The 25,143-nt window shown below is 41.7% G+C and overlaps 1 protein-coding gene across 7 annotated transcripts; it reads left to right on the top strand.

Annotated features, from left to right (window-relative positions):
• Window positions 1-1,580: 1,580 nt before the first annotated feature.
• CTXN3 (cortexin 3) lies at window positions 1,581-23,680 on the top strand. 7 transcript variants are annotated; one of them, XR_014309512.1, is made up of 3 exons: window positions 12,744-13,083; window positions 20,906-21,302; window positions 23,406-23,680. XR_014309512.1 is itself a non-coding variant. In XM_082722915.1 (2 exons), exon 2 carries the CDS (start codon window positions 21,005-21,007, stop codon window positions 21,248-21,250), a length of 246 nt encoding a protein of 81 aa, XP_082579041.1. In that variant the 5' UTR covers window positions 1,581-1,664; window positions 20,906-21,004; the 3' UTR covers window positions 21,251-22,134. The 7 variants fall into 7 exon arrangements, 6 of the variants coding, with proteins under 6 accessions (XP_082579041.1, XP_082579040.1, XP_082579037.1 ...); XM_082722915.1 differs by lacking the exons at window positions 12,744-13,083; window positions 23,406-23,680 and adding an exon at window positions 1,581-1,664 and having other exon boundaries at window positions 20,906-22,134; XM_082722914.1 differs by lacking the exons at window positions 12,744-13,083; window positions 23,406-23,680 and adding an exon at window positions 12,501-12,626 and having other exon boundaries at window positions 20,906-22,134.
• Window positions 23,681-25,143: the final 1,463 nt, after the last annotated feature.

Here is a 25,143-nt window from a genome sequence, read left to right as displayed (position 1 = left end):
AATCCCTCACCCATCCCCTCCTATCCCCTCCTAACTTGTGATATTGGGCAAGTTCTACAACCAGTTTATGTCTCAGCTGCCAAATCAGGACAACAATACCTTGTTTGTGAGGATTAAATAAATTACTACACGGGAAGCATCTCTGAAGTGTTTGGCACAGAGCGAAGATTTGATAAAAAATAACTGTGATCTAAACATTAATGATTCAGAATAGACCTCAATATTTCTTTAAGGTTTCCATTCCAACTTGAGCGTAGGCAGTAGGTTTTAAAATTATACTTGCATTTAAATTTGCTGGCTTTATGCAGAAATGAAAAATTATAATGTACTTTATCATGGGAAGATGTGCTATTATCATTGGTGCAATCAGAAGACAAAAGATGAAAGTAATATTTGTGATTATGTAATAGCTTGTACTTATGTAATAGCCTATATTTTCATGTTCCAGGAATGATTTTAAGCTCTTTTATATGAACTTAATTCATTTAATCCTTACAACAACCCTCAGAGACAGGTAGGTACTATTATTAACCCCATTTTATGTGTGTAAGAATATAAGCACAGGGAAATTAAAAGAGAAGCAGGACAATGCAATTATTTGGATTGTTCTACATCTTACATTGTCGTTAACTATGAACTCCTGTCCTTCCATTAGACTCATTCTTTTATATGTTTATAATCTATTTGCATAATATTTTAAGCAAAGTTTTATCTATGAATTATTTATATTAAGATTTTGCTGATTGTGGATTTTATGGAAGGTCATTTGGAGACAGGACCAAGCTAATTGAGGAATGGACTATAGTGGAGGAGTGGTTTCTGGAGATAATTAAGAGGTCAGAGAACTAGAAAAGCCAACATAAATGACAATTGCTGACAATAGAAATAGTCTTGAAATTACATTATGGTTCACTATGACCAGACTTCAAAATGGTAAAAATGCTTGAGTATAGGTTCTTAGTTGTTGTATGGGGGAATCCTAATGGCAAAAACTCATCAAGCAAAGCATCATGAGAAAATTTCCATTGAAAGTACTGATGAAAGCATCATGATTTCTAATTACTCTCTGAAATGACTCTTTATATTTAGGTCTTCCCAGAATATGCTTCTGCTTGAAATCCACTGAATTTATTTTCATTTTAATAATGGTAGCCTTTGAAAGGAATGTAGCTAGTGCTGTTACCAGCCACTAAGTTTGAATTGAACCAATTACTCAAATCATGATGGATTTGAATTAGTTTTCTTTGTGTTTATGAAAACATGCTTGCAGAACTGAATTTTCTTTCCCATCACTTATCAGTAAGAAGATAGCTCAAGTATTTTAGAATAACAATATAATTACCTCTGATTGGTTTATAGGCAACATTGAACTATTTTGATACTTATATGGATTTTGGGAAATACTTCCGGATATTCGATGCTTTCAGTGGTCAAGGCAGGACTGTATGGACGTTGTTACTGTGCCTGTCCACAACAGGCAAAGGCAATCTTGCAGATTTGATTTTTCCTGCTATCCATCCAAGAACACTCAAGAAATCTCTCTCATCCTCCAGGTGAAAATTTCCTTCTAATTTTCCTCCTGAAATATAGGTAGAACCATTCTACCCTGGGAAGGTGGAACTATTGAAGAGCTGGGGTTCCCTCCAGGTCTCCTGATGGAGATGGTGAGTGCTCTGGGAAGCTCATCTAAGCATGGGAAGACAGTGGTGATGTTTTTCTTGTGTGCATATGATAGACCTAGAATCATAACATTTTAGGTCTAGTTATAACCTCCTTCATTTAATAGCTGAGCAAAGCAGGACTCAAGGGATAGCTGGCTTAGGGTAACGGCCCATAGCCACTGTGAGAATGCAGATCTCAGTCTTCTGTGCACTGTTTTACTTCCCATAGGTCCCATCCTAAAGGACCCAGGAGTCTCCCAGTAACTTTCAATTGTTTTTTCTCAGTGGTAGATTGCACTGCTCTGAATGAGTTATCATGTCCAGAATTGCATAAGATTCCCTCCAAACTGCAGCTTGCTTGCATTCTGGTTATAAAATATAGCCAGAGACTAAAAAAACTTTCCCTGATATAAAGGAACTCCATATTCTTAAACCAGCAGAACTCTGATTGCCTTATTTGTTGATACCTCCTGCAGTAAAATGTCCCTGAGATGGAGTGTGGAGCTGTCTTTTGGGTTCCAAGCTAATTAGAGTACAGTTCTGAGAAACGTTTTTTTTTTTTTTTAATTTTATTCATTTATTTGAGAGAGAGAGAGAGAGAGAGAGAGAAAGAGGAGAGAGCGAGCACATGCATGCACAGAGGGGAGCAGCAGAGGGAGAGGGAGAAGAAGGCTCCCCGCTGAGCAGGGAGCCTGATGGGGGGCTCCATCCCAGGACCCCGGGATTATGATCTGAGCCAAAGGCAGACGCCTAACTGACTGAGCCACCCAGGCACCCAGAGAAATGGTTTTATAATACTAAACAAAAACATGAAACATATTGATGGAAATGTCTTTTTTAAATCAAGTTATAGTAAGTTTTGTGGACTTATAAGTTAGTCTATTCCTGCATTCAACCCCTGACCCAAGGCTATACTCAGTGGGGGGCACCTATCATGAAATATTTGAACTCAAGAGCAAATTCAGCTGTCTCAGTGTAAGAGGTAGGGACAGGGAGCCAAGGACCACCAAACTCAGCTGTCTAGTAGTTGGGTTAGTGGTGTTGCCACACAGTGGCCTCTTCAAAACCCCTATTAGCCTCAAAACTCTTAAATCTCCACAGGAAGGTGAATGAGCTGGTCACTACCAAGAGCACTGACATAAGGGGAGGGTATTTTGTTTTGTTTTGTTTTGATTGCTCTGAGGAGCTTTTTGTTTCTGCACTGAGGAAAGCATCAGGTTTGTGTTCTCCTCAGAGGACAGAGAAGCAACAGAACCATTAAACAATCTTTATGCCTTATGGAGTCTCTAGTTGTCTATACTAATGCTTCCATCTTATTAGAAATGTTGCTGCTGTTTTAAAATTCTGATTCTACCTGCATCCAGGATAGGGTGTGGCCAAGGTCAGGATGGTTACAAGGATTTTACGGGGATGTGCAGTTAGGAAAAAAAACAACAGAACAATAAAAGATGGAAGAGGAGAACAAGGAAGACAAAAATAATCTCTGATGAACAAAAAAGTTATTTTTGAAACGCTGCAGGTGGGTTCAAATCATGATCCTTTTCTCTAGGGATCTCAAACCCAAGAAATGGTTGGTTGCCTTACTGTAGAGATCCAGCTCACCACCTTCCACCCCCCTCCCAGTCACACCCACACCCATGCTCTTTCCCTCCTTCCCCTCCTTGTTTGCACAAGACACTTCTGCAAACCAGGGGGTTAATGTTCAAACTCCAGATTGGACGCAGTCTCTTGTATGTCCACATACGCTTTCCCTGTCCACTAAGAAATGAGTGTCTTTCCAGAGTCTCCCATCAAACTTTGAGTTATTTAGAACACTGCCATGTCCATATATCTGAGGCTATACAGAAGACAGGTAGGCAAAAATATTTTAAAATGTGATCTTTGTGTTCTTGAGCAAACCACTTCATCTCCCCAAACCTTGTCTGTTTACCTATAAAATTGGAATAATTATGTAACGTGTCTTGGGATGATATGACCCCTGTGAGGTACTCAGTATGATACTTGACACATTGGGGATGGAGGAAAAACGACACTATAAATACCAAATTAAAACTATTAATCATTTCCAAATAAACACACTGGGAATGGAGGGGATCTAGAAATGTCAGGCTGAGACTTGGCCCACTCCCGAAAGAGCAAATAGCTTTGGGACTGCACTGGAAGGGCAACATGCAAAATGGACTGTCTCCTTGGGCTAAGCTAGAAAGGAGACAGGACATACTCTAAAAGAGGACCTAAGAGATCAGAGGCTAAATAAATGAAATGAACCCAGGCAACAAGATCTAAGCTGAGACGAGAAGCAAAGGGGAGGCCTGGAGGTTGAAGCAGGAGGTCCAACTGAGGTTAGGGCGACCTGGAGCAATGACTGACTGGATGGGAGATGATGTTGGGTGAAGCTCAAGGATGCTGAGAAGAGTGACATTTGTATACCAGAGAAAGGTGATCATGGGCGTGTGATCTATGGGAAGTCACTATGTAAAGGGTACAGCTCCAGTTAAATGTAATGGTAGACAAGGTCACTGTTTGACAGACATCCATGTTCCTCTCTAGGGAAGAATTATACTTCTTAGCCTATTACATTCAGACGTGGCCATGAGATTGCTTTGTCCATGTAATTTAAGCCACTTTGTAGAGGCTGTAAGAATCATGACATGCTTTGCCATTCTCTCTTTTCCCTCCACCTACATAGCTGACAGGGGCTGTCCCCTTGGTCTGGGTTTTGGAATGAGGAGAATGATCACTTTGGAGAAGACTCCTTAAGTGACCCATAATGAACATGTAGCAAAAAATAAATTTTGTTATTTTTTTGTTACTGAAAATGTGTTTGTTTTTTAATCACAGCATTATCGGGCCCATCTTGACTGGTTCAAATGCAGATTACTGGTTGGAAGCTAGTAATTAATGGTTATGCTTCGTTAGACTTATTTTAATATGGCAGGCAAAGTATGACAATGATGTTGTAAGAGAAAACAAGTAGGAAAGAATACAACTGTAATGTTTATTTAGGACAATTTGTAACAGAGAATGAAATACGTGGGTAAATTTGTTATTTCTGCTAATATGATAGCCAGTCAAAATAAATTAATAAATTAATTAATAGGAGGCCCAGCCTTCTTTATTCTCAAGTATCTTATAGTCTAATCAGGAAGTGAGAACAAATTCACACACATACACAAACACACACACACATACTACTTTCACTGGATAAAAACATAAAAAAGGGTACAAATCTCACCACTGTAAGAGTTCAAAGTCTAGGGAGACCAAAGGAACAAGATGGCTGAATTTTGTTATTGTGATTGTATTATTATTTTAATTCTAATTAATATTTTATTGTTGCTTTTGTGGTGTTAGATATTAGGAAGATATAAAAAGAGTAGTTGTTGACTGGAGTTCCAAAAATAAGTTCCATTCCTCTTCTTTGCCGTATTTAGTTTCCTGAGCCAGGTAGTTTTTTAATGGACCATCCATGATGGGGGAAGGATAATTTGTTGTTTGATATAAACAGATGACTTAGGGAAAGTTGGGGTTCTGGAGAAGGAGAAATATTTTGGAGGGGGAAAAAAGGTATAAGGAGCTGTAATCAGATAGACAAAGAAGGCATGGACTTCATCTCTAGATGGAAATCAAGACAATGCTCCAGGAGCCAGCAAGAGCTCAACTCCAATCATAGAGGCTAATTTTCAACGGCAGGACCAGAGAAGGGGTGACTGTTAATAGCGAATGGCCCACTGTCCCATCCTGACTTGGTGTACAAATGTGGGCATGTGCAGGGAACGTTAGAGATTTTTCTTCATCCTTTTCTCATTTGCAAATACAGCTTTTCTTGGCTTATACACTAGTAACCCATAGTCCACTGAATATCGTATTGGCATTTGACCCGAGCCCCTGACCGTATTCATGATACACAACACCAATTGCTAGGCCATTGGCAACACTAAATGGTCATTTTTCTCAATTGCCTCCATATCCATTTCTGAATTAAGAGAAATGTTGAGAACCAGAGCAAGGACCCTTCCTAGAAGTCATGCTGAAGGGCATTCTCATGAGGATGGAAGCAAATGAAAGTTGGTATCTTCTCTGCCTCAGGTTATTTTAAAGGTGCTATTCCTGAGCATTGAAAATGAAGAGCTGCCTTTTCACAAGCTCTTTGAAAAATTTTCCCAAATTAGTATTCAACCTCAACTAATTACCCATACAGCATTTTCACCTTGTTGTTAGTTATATACGTTGAACCTCTTATTATTGCATTTGTTTATATATCATTCCTGCAAAGTAAAGTTTATAAAAGACAAGTTTTTTTTTAAGATTAAATGTGGTGTCTAGTGCTTCAACCAAGCAACCATTCTAAAAAGATTTTATTTTTCAAAATGTGAACTAGTACATCCAGCCTTTTGTAGATCAGCAATGGGAAAAATTAATTATTAATACATAGTAACAGTGATATTCTGCTACCACTAATGACATATATGTCATAACTTTCTTCAAACGTTTCTGAAATCTAATGGGGTATAAATATAAATAAATGAACAAAGCATAGCAGTCAGTTAAATAAATAAATAAACAACATGTATTAAAATAGATGACGTCTGAATGATAGGGGAAAACCAGGGTAAGAGTTTAGATTTTACTGCATTGCCTGTGATTACAAGAAATCACATTTGAAGTATACACAAGAGGTCTGAAGAACATCTAGAAGGATTAGCTTTACTTATGAGCAGAATAGACCACAGTCCTCAAGGGGAGTTTCAAGGTGTTCAAGGAAGCCCCTTGTCCTCAAAGAATTATCCACTATTTGCTGCTGGCCCCTAAGATGCCATCATGAGACTCATCGCCTGGGTTTCAAGCAAGGGTTTTGTTTCTTTTTTAATGGTTTTCCCATTACTCTGATGGATTTTGGCAAGTGAAATTGCACATAGTTAAATACACAACATGCACACGTTTAAACAGTCAAATTGCTTGGAGAGGCTAATAATGTCAAATAGCGCTCCGGTGTGCAACCCTCACCTCTCAGGTCTCACCCCAGGCGGAAACAGATTTTAATGGTTGCTCTTTAGCTCTCTGGTAATTTTCTCATTAACAAACTGACCCCACGCTTGTCTGTTTTGTTAATGCTGACACTCCCTATTCTTACCCTGCTGCCCTATGTGACAGTCTGGGTCAGTCTGCATGGCTGCCTCTCCCAGTAATGACACCAGGATTTCAGGCCCACAAGGGGCTGAACGGCTCCAGAAGGCAGTGGGAACACTCCTTTATCCCCAGACCTGGCACTTCTTCCTATTTGTGGCCCCATATCTCCTGCCTGACCTCAGTGTCCCCTGACGGGCAGACACCCTCTCCCAGCTGCAGCTTCCCCTATCCACGGGTGTCTGAGCACGCCACCAATCAGCCCTCCTCCATTCATTTCCTGTCCCAGAAATAGACCAAGCTCCTCTCTGCCTCTCGTTCCACTCTGCTGTCTCAGTCACTATGGGCTTTTATCCTGGTCACTGTTCACTATCACTTTATTGGAGAAAAGAAGGGGAGAAAGAAAGAGAAGAGGCATGTATTTTCGATGGAAATTTCAGGCAGAGGTTCTCTAAGGAGGGCACAGTATATGCGTGTTTCTAACGATGGGTCCATAGATTTAATCCAAGAGGTCTGAAACACTTCCAAGTTTAAGTCCCTCAAGGACTTAAAATGCCTAATCTTGGGGTAAGGATAGTTGTGTAATCACTATGTTATGGTCCTGAAACTAACACTACCATTATCTGTCAACTGTATTTCAATTATAAATAAAATAAAATAAAATAAAATAAAATGCCTAATCTGGCCCACCAAGAAGGGGAAAAAGATACTTAACTGTATCATTTTCCAAATGTAGGCTTCATATGCCCTATCTCAGTCATTCATCATACAAGTTTCTTACTCAAAATACAGATTCTTGGCCTTACTGAATTAAAAATTGTGAGCCTGGGCCCCTCAATTCTGCATGCTTAACAAGCTCATGAGGTAATTTAATATCATATGTAATAGAAATACAGATGTATTTCTATAGAAATACATAGAAATATACATAGAAATACATAGAAATATACAGATGTATAGAAATACATAGAAATATACAGATGTATAGAAATCATCTGTATTCCTATTACATATGATGGAGACTATTCACATGCTATATATAAATATGTAATAGATACTATTTGCAGGCAAAATTATAGATGATAGGCTGCTAGCAAAGTTTGAAATGCAGGCTTGGAAGAGAAAGATGTATTCTTAATGTCCGCCTTTTTCTTTCTAAAGATATAATTAATTAGTTAGTTTAGAGAGAGTGAACAGGGGGAGGGGCAGAGAAAGAGGGAGAGAGAACCTCATGCAGACTCCCCTCTCAGCCCGGAGCCAGATGTGGGGCTTGATCTCATTACCCCAAGATCATAACCTGAGCCAAAATCAAGCATCTAAGGTTTAACCCACTGAACCGATCAGGTGCCTCTGGTGTCTGCCTCTTAAAATAATATGCTACCTGACTGGAACTTTTGATTGATCCCACTGGAATATTGGCATATATGTAAAGTTAAATGATTTTTCAAGCAGCAGTTGATTACATCATTCATAAGACATAGCATTAAGGCAGCTGGAATTTGTGCCCAGTGACCATAGATCATAAGTTCTGTTTATGACCATTTTTTTCATTCTTCAGCCTCCTTTCCGTCATTTCCACAAGTTGAAATCTCAGAAGTTGAGATTGGTTTTTCCTTTTTTTTTTTTTTTTTTTTTTTTAACCAGCATTTTTTTAAACTGCTTTGTACGATTAATTTTCTCCTCTGGGTGTTTTCAAATTGATTTTTAGTGGTGAGATTTTTAGTTCCAGAATTTTGTCAGGTATGAAAGTCAGGCTAAGAGGTAGGTAATTCTCAGGCTGATTCTATTTCATTTTCTAAATCATCTTAATGTTTTAATCTGCTCAAACCTCAAAGTGTTCATGCAGTAAAGGTCCCTTCTAAAGAGCAGCTGTTGAACAGAGAGAACAGTGCCGAAATGAGAGCATAAAAATGGAGAGGAATGGTATGTCTAAAGCTCTAATCGGTACTTTATATGACATTTTAAAGGCATTAAGTATTTCAAAGTCATTAAGAAAATTGTTATTATTGTACAAGACATATAAAAAGGATAAATTCACCCACTAGGCTGTTCAGTTCTCGGTATGAATTTCTTTAGAACAGTGAAGAACCCATAGTAATGTTCTAATACCTTCATGCTGTAATGAGAATTAATATCTGAAAGTTTGCAAATATTGTCTCTAAAGAGAACAGGGTTGGACATCAGCTTTTTCATGATGCATTTCCTTCCTTGATGCCCTATTATTTTTGACTTAAAAGGAAAAAATGAACAAACTTGTTCATTTTATGGGGCAAGCCTTGTTGCTCGCAAATATTACATTCTATCAGTGTTTCCTTCCTTCCAAATGCATTTCCAATGGGTTGCAGCATTGTTTGATTCTCATTTTATTTCAAATATTACTCTGTTCCAGATTCATCAGCTACTAATTAAGCATTCAACATACCACAGAATGCATTCAAGAAAAAAAAAAAAAAATCAAACCAGGAGGCTGCCAATTTCAGTTGGACTTTAACCTGCTTGCTTTTAATAATGCTTGAATATAGATCCTAATTTATGGGCTTCATGTGAATATTATTAAACCTTCCCTACCATTCCCTTGTGCTTTGAATGTTCATTGACCTGTGAAGATAGCTGAGTGGATAAATAAACTTATATGTAGACCTGGCAAATCAGAGGGATATTAGAACTAGAGCTCATCTTGATTTAAAAAATAACCCAACTTTATATTACATTATGTATCAATTTATTTTTTTAAATAAAGAAGACAGAAACATAGAAATAACCCATAAACTGACTTTCACTGCTTTTTATGAATTAAAAATGCAGGACCCATTAATATGTATCCAAGTCTGCCTGTCTTTCCACCCTTAATTTCACAGTGGCTGATGGTTACATGAGTTAAACATGGCTTGAGCCTCTAAGGGGTGAATGAGAGACTATGGAGGGAGAGGAACCAAGGGGGCACCAGGGAGAGGGGTGGACCAAGAGGGAAGAGGGCTGAGATATCAGTTCTGCTACTCCACCTTACTTTGTGTCCTTTTATCTAGCACTTCCCTAAAGACAGTGGTCAGCTATATCTCAGAGTTGCCACAAAGAGCAAGGAAGATCAATACTGCAAGTTTTTATTTTTTGGGGATTTTTTTTTTTTTTTTTTTTTTTTTTTGCCTGAGACAATGAGAAGCCACAGATGACCTTGTGAGATCAAGTCCTGTAGAGAAATGAGGACATAATTCAGATGTCTGCTGGCTGAGCGGGGAGGAGGTGAGGGAGTGGAAAACAGTGGAGGGACTCATCTGCCCAGAAGCTTGGTCAACTGCAGCTAGATGTGGAGCACCTCTGGGTCCTTCCCGGGGAGCCTCCCAGAATTATGCCGTGACAACCTGAACAAACGCAAGCAGACACCAACGTCCCCGTATCTGTCATCCTACCCCACCCAACACAGAACATATATATCTGATGCTGAGTGAATGAAACTAGTGAATGTTTCTTGACTACGTGAAAGAAAAATGGACACAAAGGAAGCAACTAGATTTTTATCAAGAATCTAGGGATGAACATGAGAAGAAACCCAGGTTTCTATTTTGAAGATTTTATCAAGAATCAATTTGATTTTGAGAATTAGACAAAGAACTACAGTAATGCTAATGCTAATAATAACAGCTTCATGTTGGTATAAAGCTTGATGGTTCATGAAGCAACTTTTTAAAAAAAATACTCATTGTCTGTTACTTTATGAAAAAATGCAGCATGGGAAGTTGTGGGAAGAATTGTAATCAAGAATATTCAAGAGTGAGACTTGAAATTAGAATATAGAGAAAGTTCTGAAAATAGATTTCTAGTACTATTGCCTTATGATGTGTGGCTACAAAGACTGAATTAACACCCAGTTGTAACCCTGGGATCAGAGTGTGCAAGAGGGGCATAGCACGAAGTCATTCTATTCCCCGCAAATCCATGGGAGTCTGAGCTTTGCATAGCCTTGTGGAGCATTCTAGGTTCTTGATTTAAAGCTGGACCAGAAAGCAGAAATTTTGAGAAGAATTCAGAGGAAGAGGAAAAGATTATTAAAGACTAAAGAACCAGGACCTACTGTAAGATGTTCAAGAAACTCAACATTCCACCAATCCTTATTTGCTGTTTCAGAAGTCACAATGAGTCACATAACAAGTGCATGGAGGGAATGGGCTCACTCCCATCATTTCACTTACAACTACCTCATAAAAGCAACACCCAAACTTGGCTGCAGGATCTTCACCAAGCATCCTTTGGTTTCCCTAGTTCGGCTTCCTCGGCGAAAGAGCATTCTCACAAAACCGTGTGGTGGTTCCTGACTGACTTTGCAACCAGGGTAGAATGAAAAGAAATACGCCATCCCATCGAGACTAAGTAAGCAACGGAGAAGTTAGTTTAAACAGAGGTTGTCAGAGTGGGGTATGGAATCTAATTCTCTGGAGAGTTTTAAAAATAGGCCAGACACTCGTCTCTGTGGCACGGCTTCAGCCTGCGGAGGAGCTGAGGGGCAGGCACAGCCTCTCATGTTCCCTTCCACCTCTACGAGTCTATAGGGTAAAACAATATCTGAGGAGGCCTCCTGGGCAGGGTGAGCTCACAGTAACTCCAGCTCCTGTCTAACTAGAGGGCTTTCTCACCCCATGGAATGAGAAGTATATAAGAACGGGTGGGGTCAGAATGTTCCCTGAGCCACCCTCTGTTGGCATTACCGAGACAGGTCGCTGCCTCCACCAGCGCTGTGGGCTGAAGAGCACCAAGGATACCAGTTAGTATTGAACAATAGTGCTCTGTTGGATTTCATTTGTTCCACTGCTCTGTGTGCATGCGTGTGTGTTTGTGTGTGTGTGAAAATACAGTCAGAGAAGCTCACTGGAAAGGAAATACGGTTAAAAATCTGGAAAACCTATGGGGAGAGAACCTTCCTATTTGAGTGAGGTTAGCTCCTAATGTCAAGCATTTGATTCTGACATTAGATCATAACATCTGGCATTTACATTTTCTTGGGTCTGAGGTCTAGCCAGAGTTGTTGTCTGTTGCTAGCCGATGGAAATTTTCCTCATAGACAATGAGCTCTCTCCCAGTCCCCTACAGCTACTGGGTAATGGCCGGCCTCTCGAAAGAGCCAAAGAGACAGCAAAGCTGACAGGCCTAGTCAGAGTGAGCTTTAAATATCGTGCACCCCATCATTTGGTGGGTGGGTGTTGTTGCTAACTGTGCTTCCACTTCAACAAAGAAAGTGGTGAGTTGCCAAAAAACAAGGATGTTCCATCTTAAGGATTGTGTTGAATTTTTTCCAGAGAAGCACTTTTTTTTTAAAAAAAAGATAAATTTTATCCTAAAACATTTTCCAAATTTATTTAGGCATTCTATCCAAGGAAAACAATTCAACTATTGTGCCATGTAACTAGAATTTGTAGAATTAGAACAACTTTCTCTCACTGAAGTTCTCTCTTTATTCATCAGTGGTCTCTGACAGCCTGGGTGGGGTGGGGGTACCTGTCAAGGTCACAGTCAACGCAGGCTGGCCAAAGGATACACTGGACCTGGCTACCCATAGCCTAGCAAATGTACAAACAGGTGGTAAAAATGTGATTTTTAAAAAATTGTTCTTTCCTCTTTGCCTCCCATAATTACTGCTTTTCTGAAAGGTCAATTTTGTTTTTGTTTTTAGGAAAAAGGGCCTTCCTTTGGCTTCCCAAATACTATGTTGGTGCCCTTCCTTAGAAGTCTTCCCCTAATTAAGTTGGCCCGAAGGTCACAAACCATAATCAATATGGAGGCCGGGTACTGCAGGGTGCTAATTGACATCCCCAAGGAGGAATAGTGTCAACAATCAATAGGGAAGAGGTGAGCATCGGTAGATTTATGGCTTTGATTTTGAAAAGGTACGGGAATGCCCAGTGATGTTCCCCCACCCTGTACTCCTTTCGAATGTTAATGCTTTCTTGAAGATGATTTCAGACACACTGCTAGGATACTGCCTCTACTCACTGAAGCAGAATCCTCTGAAGAGTTGCTGAGGCAGAACCAGAATCATGGCTCGCCACAAAGCAGCAGCCGTATTGGCCGCTAACGATGCCTCACACAGAAAGACGATGTTCCTTTAACTCGGGGGTTTTAATGGGAAGTTTCTAAGCCTGAAACAACGGCTTGAGATCTGGGGTGTGCCATTAGCTGCTTGCAGCTGCCACTGTCTCCTGCCTCAACCCAGCCTGGTCGGGAAGAATGGAAACTAAAGAGGCTTGTAACTACCTGTAACTGTTCCACCGGGAAATGGATCAAGTGTTTGTTCAGCCAGATTCAGGTACTTGACTGACACCGCGTCTTTGATGGGCTAATTAATGCTTTTCTCTAACTTTACGATGTATGCATGAGCGATAATCACAGAGATGCCTTTTGCATCCAAGTTCTGAATTTAGATCTACATGTCAGATGAATTAAACAGTTGCTAGGTAAAGTTAATAACGAGGGGGTGAAATGGAACGATGCCTTGATGTTTAAAGCATGCTTAAGTTTACAGTGCTGCTGATACTGGAAAAGGAGTAGTAAAACAGGCTCTTTTCTTTGCTAAGCTGCAGTAAATTATTCCTGAAAGCTATCTGCCCATTATAGTAATTCTTCCATTCACCCGAAACATCAAACCTTCCAAAATGTTATGGGGATGTTTTAATTTGTTCACAAAGGATCACAACTTAACTACTCCTAATGATAACGCTGACTGTCCCTGGTGTCCCTGGGTGGTCAGCACAGTGCAGCCCCAGCCTTTTGAGGTATCAGCAAGCACTGTTTTTCACTAGGAAACATGCAAGGACAGAGAAGGCAAACCGGGGATACTAGTAAGGTTTATCGTTTGAAAAGTTCCAGTTTGCTAATGGAGCCTTTTGGGACGCCCAGTTCCCGATTGGGCACTCACGTGGGGTTTTCCTGATGTTCTGAGCAAGGCTGCAGACTTCCCCTGCAGTCCCTTTAAAACTCTTCTAGCAAGTGTTGGGAGGAAGATGAAGACGGGGAAGAAGTAAAGAGAAGGGTAGGGCTCAGACTGAAGAGAAAGGTCTCCTGCTGACCCAGAGCTAGCGAGCCAGGACCAACAGGGTCCACTCCCAAACCCAAGCAGGCTGACTTGGCAGTGACAGTCTGAGGGAACAGACTTCCCAGTGCAGCAGTGGGGGCTGGTGACGGTTCCGAACCTGCCTGTTGACGTTTGTAGCTGACCACACTCACGTGTGTGTCAAGCCATTGTTTCAGCGCTTTCTAGTAGCCGTGGGTCTTTTTTTGGGCGTACAAAGTACTATCCGTCCTTAGCCATCCTGTGAATTCTGAAGCATCAGGGCTTTTGCACTGGATCAAGAGGGCTGTATTCAGAAAAGAAAAATATGGAAGTTGCTATGTATTTATGTGAGAGAGAGAGAAAAAAAAAAGGGAGGTATATGTTGGTTAAAATATATGAAGTACCTAAAAAGAGCCAGGAACTCTTTACCTGAATCTCTGGGCTGGTCACCAAGAGGGCCATGAGTTCTTTGAATTTATAGGAAATATTTTGCATCCTTGTGCATATATTCTGGAATGCAAATTACTGTTCCCTGGGCTCATACACAGTAGTTCTACAAGATTCATGGGTAATAACTTTTGTTTATGTAGTGATCTGACTCCTTAGATGATAAAGTAGGTTTTGTGGAAGGCTCACAGTTATAGGGGAAGATATATAATAGGGTCAACTAGGATGTTTACACGTCTGGGGTGTGAGGGTTGGGAGGAAGGGTGGAGTTCATCTCTGGAGCCTTCAGTTTTGCAAACGGTAATGCAGCCAAGGCTTCGTTTAGCTCAAAAAGCAGAGATGATTCTATTTAGTCTCACTCTCAGCATATGTATTATGTTAATCATTGAAAGGCATGTTAACATTTCAACAGTCAGTTTCAGAACTGTTGCAGAATAATGTGGCACTTGGAGGAACTTGGTATCTGTTAGACATTGCAAATTCAGTCTTGCCCACCTCGTCAATTCCCTTCCTGGTACAGTCTGCAGAGTGGCCTCACGAGTCCACCAGATAAATATAAATAAGATACACAGGATGGCTTTGTGGGATGGAGTGTCCTGTCCGTCACAGGCTCATGTAAACTCTACAAACCTGTGAGTGTTCTTGCTCAGCAGACCCACTGTTTTTGCGTCTATTTTTGGAAAACATGTCAAGTCACATAATGAGGTTTCTGGCCTAGAAGTTTTAAAAACGGGGTGTGGCACTTAAGTGGTTTAGAGGTACTTAAAATACAGGCAGGATGGCTTCACGGCACCCTGCACACCGTGAGCTGCCGAGGGATGACTGGCTTGCTACTCATTCCTACATGCTGGGGAGAAATTTGCGAGTCAGCAGCCTTCGGGGAATGCTTCTCTTCTGGTAACTGATTTTTATGATTTGGGGCGGTTTACTTATAATCTCCATTCCCCAGTGTGCTTATTTGCATAGGAGAAATTAGAAAGAAACTTGTTTTGCACACAAATGGTATACAGAGGAAGCGCTCATTCATCAGCATGGATTTATTGAACGCTTACAATGTGCTAGGCAGGACTTCACAGACACTGCATCTGTTTTAACTATGACCACTGCAAACCGCTGTGGAAGGGTGGGGGGAGGGTGTCTGTGAGCTACTGGCCACAAAAGTGGAGGGGGGGCGGACCACAGAGCTCCACAGAGCCATGTGCCAAAGGCACCAAACTCATTCTGTTGCTGTCGCTTTAAAAATAAGAAAAGGAATGTGTCACTGCTTTAAGGTCTATTTTCTTCAGATAAAATAATTTCCTCTACTGTTAAATTGTATAATGTGATGCTAACAAAACGAAATGCCCGAAGGATCCAAGCTTGGGGAGGGTGCATGTTGACATGTGTGGTTTCCAGGTAAGGCGTCTGGCTTCAGGATATTTGGAACGGTTGCTCTTCCCTAGGAGCAGAGCCCCTGAGCTCAGAAAGGCTTGAGCCCTGGAACAGCAGGGCCACCACTAATTTTTGTATTCGATGGGACTCGACCCATCAGCCTGGAAGCCCAGGAAAATGTAAAAAGCCAAATAACTGCTTTTCAAATCATGAAATCGGAGACTATTAACATGTCACTGTGACTCAGACTAGCTACAATTCTTTGAAATAAGATCTATTTCAAACACAATGGTCTGACATCCCAGGCTGGCTAGATGACATGGGCATTTTTACCCCTTCTATCAGCTGGCCCCTCAAAGTTTGAAAATTCAGTTCCTCAGATTGTAAGGCGCCAGAAATTTGACTCAACCTCTATTTAAAAAAAAAAAAAAAAAAAGGCAGTGACCCCAGAATGGCCCGGAATTTCTCAAGGAGCTTGCTATTTAGTAAGGGGACCGAGCTGAACACCCGGTGGAGACGGGTCCTGTGAGAGGTGCTGCGGCAGAAAGCAGGTGCAGGGCTCCCCGGGGGGCGGGGAGGAACAGAGCAGGAAGTACCCCATCCCTCTGGTGCAGGGAGAGACGGAGGCCCCACTGAGGAGGTGGCACTTGGTGCGAACCCCGAGGGAGGGAGTGAAACCCACAGGCGGGAATAGAGCGAGGAGGAGGGCATCAGGCAGAGAGCACTATGACTAAAAGCTCAGAGGTGGGAAACCTGGAGGGGTTTAAGGAACAGCTCGTGTTGGTAGAGCTGCTGCGCAGACCCAGTGAGGACGGCCTCCTCAGGTGTCTGCAGACTCCATCCCACGTAAGTTTGTTCTTCTTGGTCCTTGCACTCCAAGCCAAATGCAATTTGACGTGTGTTCCTGTTCGAACTTAGGAGGAAAAGAAATTCCTATCTTACAAAAATTCCATTGTCGGAATATGACCTCATTGGTCATCCAGGAAACAGGGCTCTCAGGTCCGGGAGGGATTCAGTGGCCGGTGAGGGTCTTTGGTCGTTGGGGCGCCGAGATTTTCTGGAGGGAAGCAGTGGTAAGATCTGAACTGAGAAGGCTGGGTCTTGGTGTGGTATGTCGGAAGCATGAGGAAAGAAAGTGAGGCCCTCTGTGTACATCATTCTAAGTGGGGCCCGTGGCTGATGGTGAGAGTGACTAGGGCTGAGAGGAACTGCTCGCCCTGGGCTTCGTAGGTAATGCAGAGGGTTCTACATTTTGTGTGATCGGAGTCCAGGGAGCTTGACTCTGGGGATGCGTTATAAGATTTTTGAGAATGGCATCTTTTAATTCAGTTTTCCTTGGTCCAGTATTAAAATGAGCCTTTATTATGTCCTGAGCCCACACAGATGGAAGTCCAGGAAGACAGGCATGTACCACATGATGGGGAAGATTATTAAGATTGAAATAGGGACATGAGAAACTGTGGTCCTCTAATACTTAACACAACCGCCTTTTGTTATTATTACCACTTAGGATGATTGTGTTGGAAATCCTTTGAAATAATTTACTTGCCCAGATTTCTCTATTTGTCTAAAAGGAAGATTTCGTTATTCAGGTAGAAGCCGTCGTGACTGTTTCACAAGGATCATTTTTGCAGAAAGGGGACATTTCACTCCAAGGCAGACATTTTAAAAATTTTGCTTTCTTTGAATATTTGGGGACTGTGGTAGTCCAGGGATCACATTTATTTTTCTTTTTCTGCCTCTTCCTCTATCCGATGCTGCCTTTAACTTAAATGTGCTGTGGAGCTTTCCAGATTTGTAAATTATTGATTAGCTGATGGCGGGTTTAAAATCAAGCAGGCTCTTCTAGGGATTTCCATCCATCCCATGCAAAACTGTGAGAGACCTGGCTTTTCTTCCTTGGTCTCTGTATCTCCATATCCCTTTATAACCATCTCCAGATCTTCTCAACTGTATCTCCCATTCCCCACCCTCCCCAGGAATTCTCTCCTCCTGGGCCATTGGCCCTCAGCACCCCATGTCTCCTCCCCCCAAACCCCAGTGGCCCCTCATTTCCAGCAAGACCCATGAGCCCCTTTACTATCTACCACATTTCCCCTCCTTCAAGTGAGAACAGTTTTCCCAGACAAATCCTTGCTAAGTGTTAATGTGTCACTCTCCTTGGTAAAAGACTGCAATTTAATAAAAGGCTTTGAAGAGTTAGCCAAATGAAGTTATTTTAACAGGTACTGGGTTATCACAGTATGCTGTGATGATTTATAAGGAGCTGTGGCATTTTCAAAATGCTTTCCTTTCTGTTTTCCCATCAGTTGGGTTTATCAGGAAGGGAGGATATTGTGTTTCTGTTTCAGCGGGCTTCTAAAAACCAGTGAGGAGGCTGCAGAGAGGGTTAACCATATTCTTGCATCTGCCTTTTAATCAGCACAGGGTGGCATCTGTGCAAATTAAAACTGATTTTTAAGTCTTTCTAAGGGTTGGCTTCCCTGGGAAGAAGCCAGGGTCCAGGCTCATTTACAGGGCAACAGAAGAGGGAAATGGGGTTCATAACCTGAATCAGGATGACTGGGTTACTTGTAGGCCTTCTTGGAAGGGTCACCCATGCCTGAAGCCCCCACATGAATGGTGAACCAGCTCGAAAAGGTGAGTGATGGAGGAAGTCTAGGCAGTACGAGATGAGAAGTTAGGAGAAGAGGAATTGGTACTTTGCCTTGGACGAACGACAAGGGTGGGAAAGACTGCTCCTGGGCATCAAGATGGCTCTTGTCAAGTGGGCCCTGGGGGTGAGAAGGGATGGATTGAATAAGAAAGGTATCACTCTTTTGGTCTCCCACCTTGTGGCTAGGGAGTCATCGTAGCCTCAAATTGTCCTATTTCTGGTTGCTCACTGTTGTCGATGAACTTCACAGACCCAGAAATCTTTATGTCGTATGCTTACATAGTTAACGGGCTTCCGTTTTCCTCTGTTTCCTTTCTGGATTACATAATGTTTTCATAGAGAATGTCCTAAAAATGCATAGCTGTCTCAGCCGTGTCAAGAGCAGATACAGACACAGAAAGGGACTCTGGCCTCATTTGGGCTGGAGGGGAAATGGACGTAGAGTGGGACTCCTGGTAAGTCTGTGGGGAGGGCAGGGTCAAAGTGATGGGATGCTCAGTAGGACATGGAAGGACAAAAAGGAACATGACAGGAGAGCTTAGGCATTTATTCCTTGAGCAGCACACAACTTTCTTTTGACCCAGCCCTTGGTGAATTTTATATGCGGTATGAACAAGTCTAGTTTGGGTATCTCTTGGGTGTGCAAATGGCCCTTGCTGGAGGTACTAGGGACTAGTACTAAGGAAGTACTAAGGATTGCTGCTGGCCACCCTTTCCTGCCCCCTCCCTTCAACCCAGTTATCTGCCAAGAGTTAACAACCAAGGTTGGGGGGTGCCTGGGTGGCTCAGTGGGTTAAAGCCTCTGCCTTTGGCTCAGGTCATAATCCCAGGGTCCTGCCCCACATTAGGCTGTCTGCTCAGCAGGAAGCCTGCTCCCCCCTGCCTCTGCCTGCCTCTCTGCCTACTTGTGATCTCTGTCAAATAAATAAATAAAATCTTTATATATATATTAAAAAAAAAAAAACAACGAAGGTTGGGAGGGTATTTAAAAGCAAGCAAATCAAACCAAACCCAATCCGTCAACATCTTCCATATCCCCAATGAGCTTATTTTTAAGAAACACCATCAAATTTTATCCCGATCTTGCTTCAGAATAAAAATGAATGATAAACAAAATCTACTGCAACTATTCCAGCCTTAAACAAAATTTAGTCACAGAGCTGCAGAATATTCTTTCCCCCCCAAATTGGTAACTCCTTCCTTCTAGACACTGGTTGTAAATCCCTTTATAAATGGTGTCCTAAACTGTGATTTTATAAGTTTATAAAACTTATAAACTTTTAAGTGTCAACATACGTTCAAGCTGTTATTATGATCACTAATGCTATACTTCAAGGCAACAATTAGAAGTTAGCTGTAGAAATATTGTGTTCGAGCTTTAAGTCATAATTTCTATTTTTATTTGGATGCTTATTTCACTGGATGTAATTTCTTTTGAATCCATGTTAATTCCCATAGCTGAGTACTCTCTTATGCATTTTTTCTTATAAACAGACTCACATATAAATTTAGTTCAACATCTTGAGTTTTTATGGCCTTTGTGTATACTCCAACTTGCCCTTAAAGACAAACAGTAATATCCACATATCTTAATTTTTCCACCAGTAAAATGGAAATAGTGATAACTTATCTTTTTCCTTCTCCTCCTCTTTATCAAATGGTCTCAAGCAGTAAGAGGCCACTGTAAGGCTTTTTTGAAAAAAATGCAGCCAATCAATTCCTTCTCCTTAGTTCAGTTCTTGAGGTGCTTCTCTGGGTCAAGTATTGACCTGGCCTTTGTTTTCTGAAGAAAAAAGAAAAGCAGCAGGAGCTTGATGGTCTGGGAGTCTGAGATGCCTTCTTTTTCCCTTGGTCTAGGCAAGAGAAAGCAAAGGAGGAACATCCTGGCTTCCACAGCCATGTCTGAAGAGAAGCAACTCATAGTTTTGTTTTTCTTCTTTGTATACTTTTTCTAAGTGTTTTCGCAGACATCCATCCTCATTATGGCACCGTGAGATACACAGGCATTTCTGATTCCATTTTTCGGCTTAGTGATCAAGGGCCCATACTCATTGAGTGGTAAAATGGAGGCCAGAGGCTTGGGCTCAGAGCCCCTGAGAGTTTCTCTGTTAAGTACCTTTTCCAGCCTCAGTTTCCTTACACTGGGGTTTTAGAGGTCTCCGCTTTCACGGAGCTTGTAGTAGAGTGGCTAACCTATGTTGTGTTTAGCTAGAGTCTTGGCACATAGCTGATCTTCCATCAATGGTATCATTATTAGAATGATGTGAAAGTCATATTATTGGAGGGAATCTGGAAGAGACTTGGCAGGGGACACTCGGTTTGGATGTCAAGTTGGCAGCATACCCCGAGGTCAACATTACCTTGCGCATTTCTCATCTTCTGTACTTTGGTTGTCTTCCCCGCCCAGCCATCCTGGCCCCAGGTGCCTGCTCTGAGGACAGTTTGGTAATTTCATGCAAGAGTAAAATATTCTCTCTCATAATTACACAGAATGTAGCACGTCTGGTGAAAAAGTTTAGAGATTCCTTGTTTTCTCTGACGAATAGGACTGTAAGCACAGAAATCATTTTCTATGATTCTCCTTGCCTTTCATTCTTCCTGCAGATAACTCAGCGTCTCCACGGGGCAGCCACCATGATCTCAGCAGACTGATGATGGGAGAAAAGGAAACTGGGAGATCCCGTTCTTCTGCTTCTCTGGACGATGGATGGAGGACAGCCTGTCCCTTCACCCCTAGTGCCCCTTGAGAACGCATCAGCAGATTCTAGCATGTCTCTGGAGCAAAAAACCACATTTGTGTTTGTGATTTTGTTGTTCATTTTCTTGGGCATCCTCATTGTCAGGTGCTTCCGGATTCTTCTGGACCCATATCGGAGCATGCCGACCTCAACCTGGGCTGATGGACTTGAAGGGCTGGAGAAGGGGCAGTTTGACCATGCCCTTGCTTAACAGAGGGGAGGCAGGATTCCCCTCCTGAAAGGGGGACGTGTGGCATGTCTTGGTAAGGAATTCTCTTTAGTCAATGTTCTCAACAAACTAAGTTTTAACAGCACCTTGTCCTAAACCTCCCTCATTTATTAAACATGCTGTTAAGTTAAAAGCATTTGAAGGATATTGGAGATGAATGTTTATAACACTCTCCTAAAATAGGAAGCCTTGGATTTCCATGTTGACTCAGTGAATGAATTTGCTAAACATGTGCAATGGGGAAAGCAAGAGCATCAGCACTGACACAAACTTTGCCATAAAATGAAGCCCTCTACCACCCAACCAGAGAATGAAGAATGGAAAGGATCTGAAGCAAATCTGGTCACAGCACCATGAAGAGGCTTTCTTGTTCTGAGTTCTGAGTTCTGAGTGTCTCTCAGTTGGCTTATTTACATGGGAATCTGGGTTCTGGGCAGAGAGAGACTGGGTTGAGTGAACCTGGGGGAGCCTTGGGAAGCCAGTGGGTGGGGGGTGCTTAGCACAGATGGTTCCTTCCCTGGAAAAGATGAGTGATGTTGATCTCATTTTATTTCTCAAGTACAACTGAATTCAAAGGCTGTTGGAGATTTGCAAACCCTACACCAGGCCAAGTACATTCTAGGTATTCATATTAATTATTAGTGTAGAGGTAGCTATACATAACCTGAATTGACTTTCTTGATGCAAGTGATTAAAATAATGGGTTGTGAGTACAGTTATGAGTTGTTGTTGCTGTTGTGTGTGTGTGTGTGTGTATGTGTATTTTTAATAAAAAGCTAATTGTTTAGAAGAGAAGACTGTCACAGTCTTAAGAGGAATGTATGTTTGTGACAGAATAGAGAAGCCAAATAAAACTTCTCAAGAAACGGTAGTGTCTTCTCTCCTGTTTTACTGAGACGAGTGCCTTGGTGGCCGCGTGTGATGCTGAGCGCGGGGGACGAGCCGTGTTCGAGAGACAGAAAAAGCTGCAAGGTCATCGAGTTCATCCCTCTCCCATTTCAGAAAGGACTCCCACACATTGTCCTGTACACGTACAACCTATTCTAAGCACTATTTAAGACCACTGAAAAGAGAGCTGTGAACACCTCTTATTCCAACTTCTCTTGGTAGGAAAACCTTGTATCTACACTAAGCCCCTGAGGCCATATTATAATCTCTGTCTTCTAATTTTCTCCTCAGATAGCCATCCTATTTTTTTAATTAATTAAAAAAGTTCAAAAAGTCAACTATGCCTAAAAAAGCAGCCCTTAGTAAAATTGCTTCCTTGTCTTTTTTTTTTTTTTTAAACATTCTTTGGAGGGCCTCCTGTTCGGATTTTCCCATCTCCCCATGTTCCCCTTGACTTCGTTTTTAAATTTTTAAAAATTAATTAATTTTTTGAAAATAACTTCTACACCCAATGTAGGACTTGAACTCACAACTCCAAGATCAAGAGTCATACACTCTTCCAACTGAGTGGGCTAGGCATCCCTCTTGACCTTTTCATTAAAAAAAATAATAAAAGCTTTATTGAAATATAATTCACATACCACAAAATTTACACTTTGAAAGTGTACAATTCAGCAGGTTTTAGTACTTTTCCAGAATTGTATGACCATCACCACTGCCTAATTCTATAATTCTAAACCCATTAGTAGCGATTTCCCAGCCCCTTTCTTCCAGCCCCTGGCAACCTTGAATCTACTTTCTGTCTCTATGGGTTTGCCAAGTCTGGAAATTTTATTTAAATGGAATTACAGAATATGTGATCTTTTGTGTCTGGCTTTTTGCAGTAGCATGTTTTCAAGGTTGGTTCATCCATGTGGTAGCATTCCTTTGCATGGCCAGATACTATTCCATCATGTACCAAAACATGTACCATGTTTTGTTGGTTTATTGGCTGTCACCGTTATACAGTGGCTAGTATGAGTATTGCTGTGAACATTTGTTTCCAAGTCTTTGTATATTTTCAATCCTCTTGCGTGTATTCCTAGAAGTGGATTTGCTGGGTTATATCTAACTCTATGTTTAACTTTTTGAAGAAGGAAGAGACTGTTTCCCAAAGTGGTTGTTGCATCATTTTACATTCCCACCGGCAATGTACGGGGCTTTTGGTTCTTTTCTTAACTCTCTCCAATGACCCAAATTTCTTCTTTAGCTATAGACTTCATAATGGAACACACCACTTCAAGAATGAGCCAGATTAAAAGGAGAGAACTACCTTGTGGTATCTACATGCTGCTAGTTTACTGATGCCTCTGAAGATCCTTTGCTTCTAGATCTAAAGCAAAATACCGATGCTGAGCTACATGTCATCCTGTGGTCTGTGATGTCACCTGAATATTTTTTTTCTGCTTTACTAATACATATTTATTTAGCCCACTAATTAAAAAGCTTTCTTTTTTTATTGAAATGTACCACATCCCATGTGTCCTTATTCAATTTTTTCCTATTTTATTGGGTCTATTTAAACCTATTCAAGTATTAATGAAGCACCTGCTTTGAGCCTGGCCTTTCTGGCACAGGGCCACTTCTTGCTCTTTAGTACCTTTCAAACTCGTTGGAGGATTAAGAAATGAAAGAAGGCTTGTGTCTGAATCCTTGTTTAAATGACCAGTATGGACTTAGGGCTCCCATGGTATCAAAATCATCTGTGACCTTAAAAGATATATATGCCCCCCTACCCACTAATTGTTCTTATAAGAGCTATACATGATCATGGTAAAAAATGTATGAAGGTCATGGAAAAATATAAAGTAAGTGTCCATAGTCAAAATTCTGCCTTCTTAGGTCACTCCAATTCCAGTTTCTCTAGGGGAGGTTGTTGAAAATATAGAGTGCTACAACTATCCATCCCCTGAGGCTGATTCTGTGGACCCGGGTCCGTGAACAAATGTTATGGGAGACAGAACACGGGAGTGATGGACATGGGCCAAAACATTCAAGGAACTCTCCTGGGACAGAATGATTCAGGTGCGATGGTCCACGTTTAAATGTTTGGTAGAAAGTTTTTTGCAATGGAAGTCATTATTATGAAATAAATTATATCTTGACCTAACGGGATGGAGAGGTTTGGGATATATGCAAAAGAGGAGAGGAGGGAAAACAACAGAGTAAGGAGAACTCTGTGGGTGTGGAGCCTACCACGAGGAGAGCAGCCTGGCTGGGGAAGATGGTTGGGGCGCAGCCGGAGTTTGTGTAGAAGGGATAAAGGTGGACACCAGAGTGTCCTTAAAAGCAAAATGAAGTGTGGAGTCAGTGCAGGTTGGCGAGAAAGAAAATGACAAGAAGGGTGCCTGTCAGTTCCAGTTTGTGCAGCCTTCCTCGGGGCGACGTGGGGATCTGCTTCTATAATGGGAACGGACTGAAATAGCCACCTGCCCTCTGAGGCTTGGAGCCCAGGATTGCCAGTAAGTGCAAGGGGGCCTCCGGAAGCCTGCTCCTCTTTCTTCCCTCCCTTCATTCCTCGCCCCATTTTTGTTTCCCCTTCTCAGATTACTGCTCCTTGTTCAGCCTGCCCTCACTGGGTCTCCCGTGCTCCAGCCCTCCCTTGTCCAGAGCAGGAGGACCATAACAAGTGATAAGAAGCTTTGGGCTATTCAGAGTAAATCGATCCCTCCTGTGAGAAGTGCTAACTCTCTGTTTTAATTACTCATGGCTCCTTGGGGTGAACAGCATATTCTCCAAAGGTCACATAAGCCCTCTCTTTCCCAGCTTTCTGGCTTCAGGAGTTACAGTGCAGCATTTTGCCTACCTTACAAGATATTTATAACAAGCGCAGCTGCCCTCTATCGTGTATATCTGCATCCCAGGATGAAAAAAAACTACTTTCCCAAGGTCAGTCTGGAGTAGAGCTGCTGTTTGATTCAGAAAAATATGGCTAACTCATTGTCCGC

This window comes from Mustela nivalis, assembly GCF_964662115.1.
Source record: "Mustela nivalis genome assembly, chromosome: 3".
Taxonomy (NCBI): domain Eukaryota; kingdom Metazoa; phylum Chordata; class Mammalia; order Carnivora; family Mustelidae; genus Mustela; species Mustela nivalis.
This window is presented reverse-complemented; position numbering and strand designations above follow the sequence as displayed.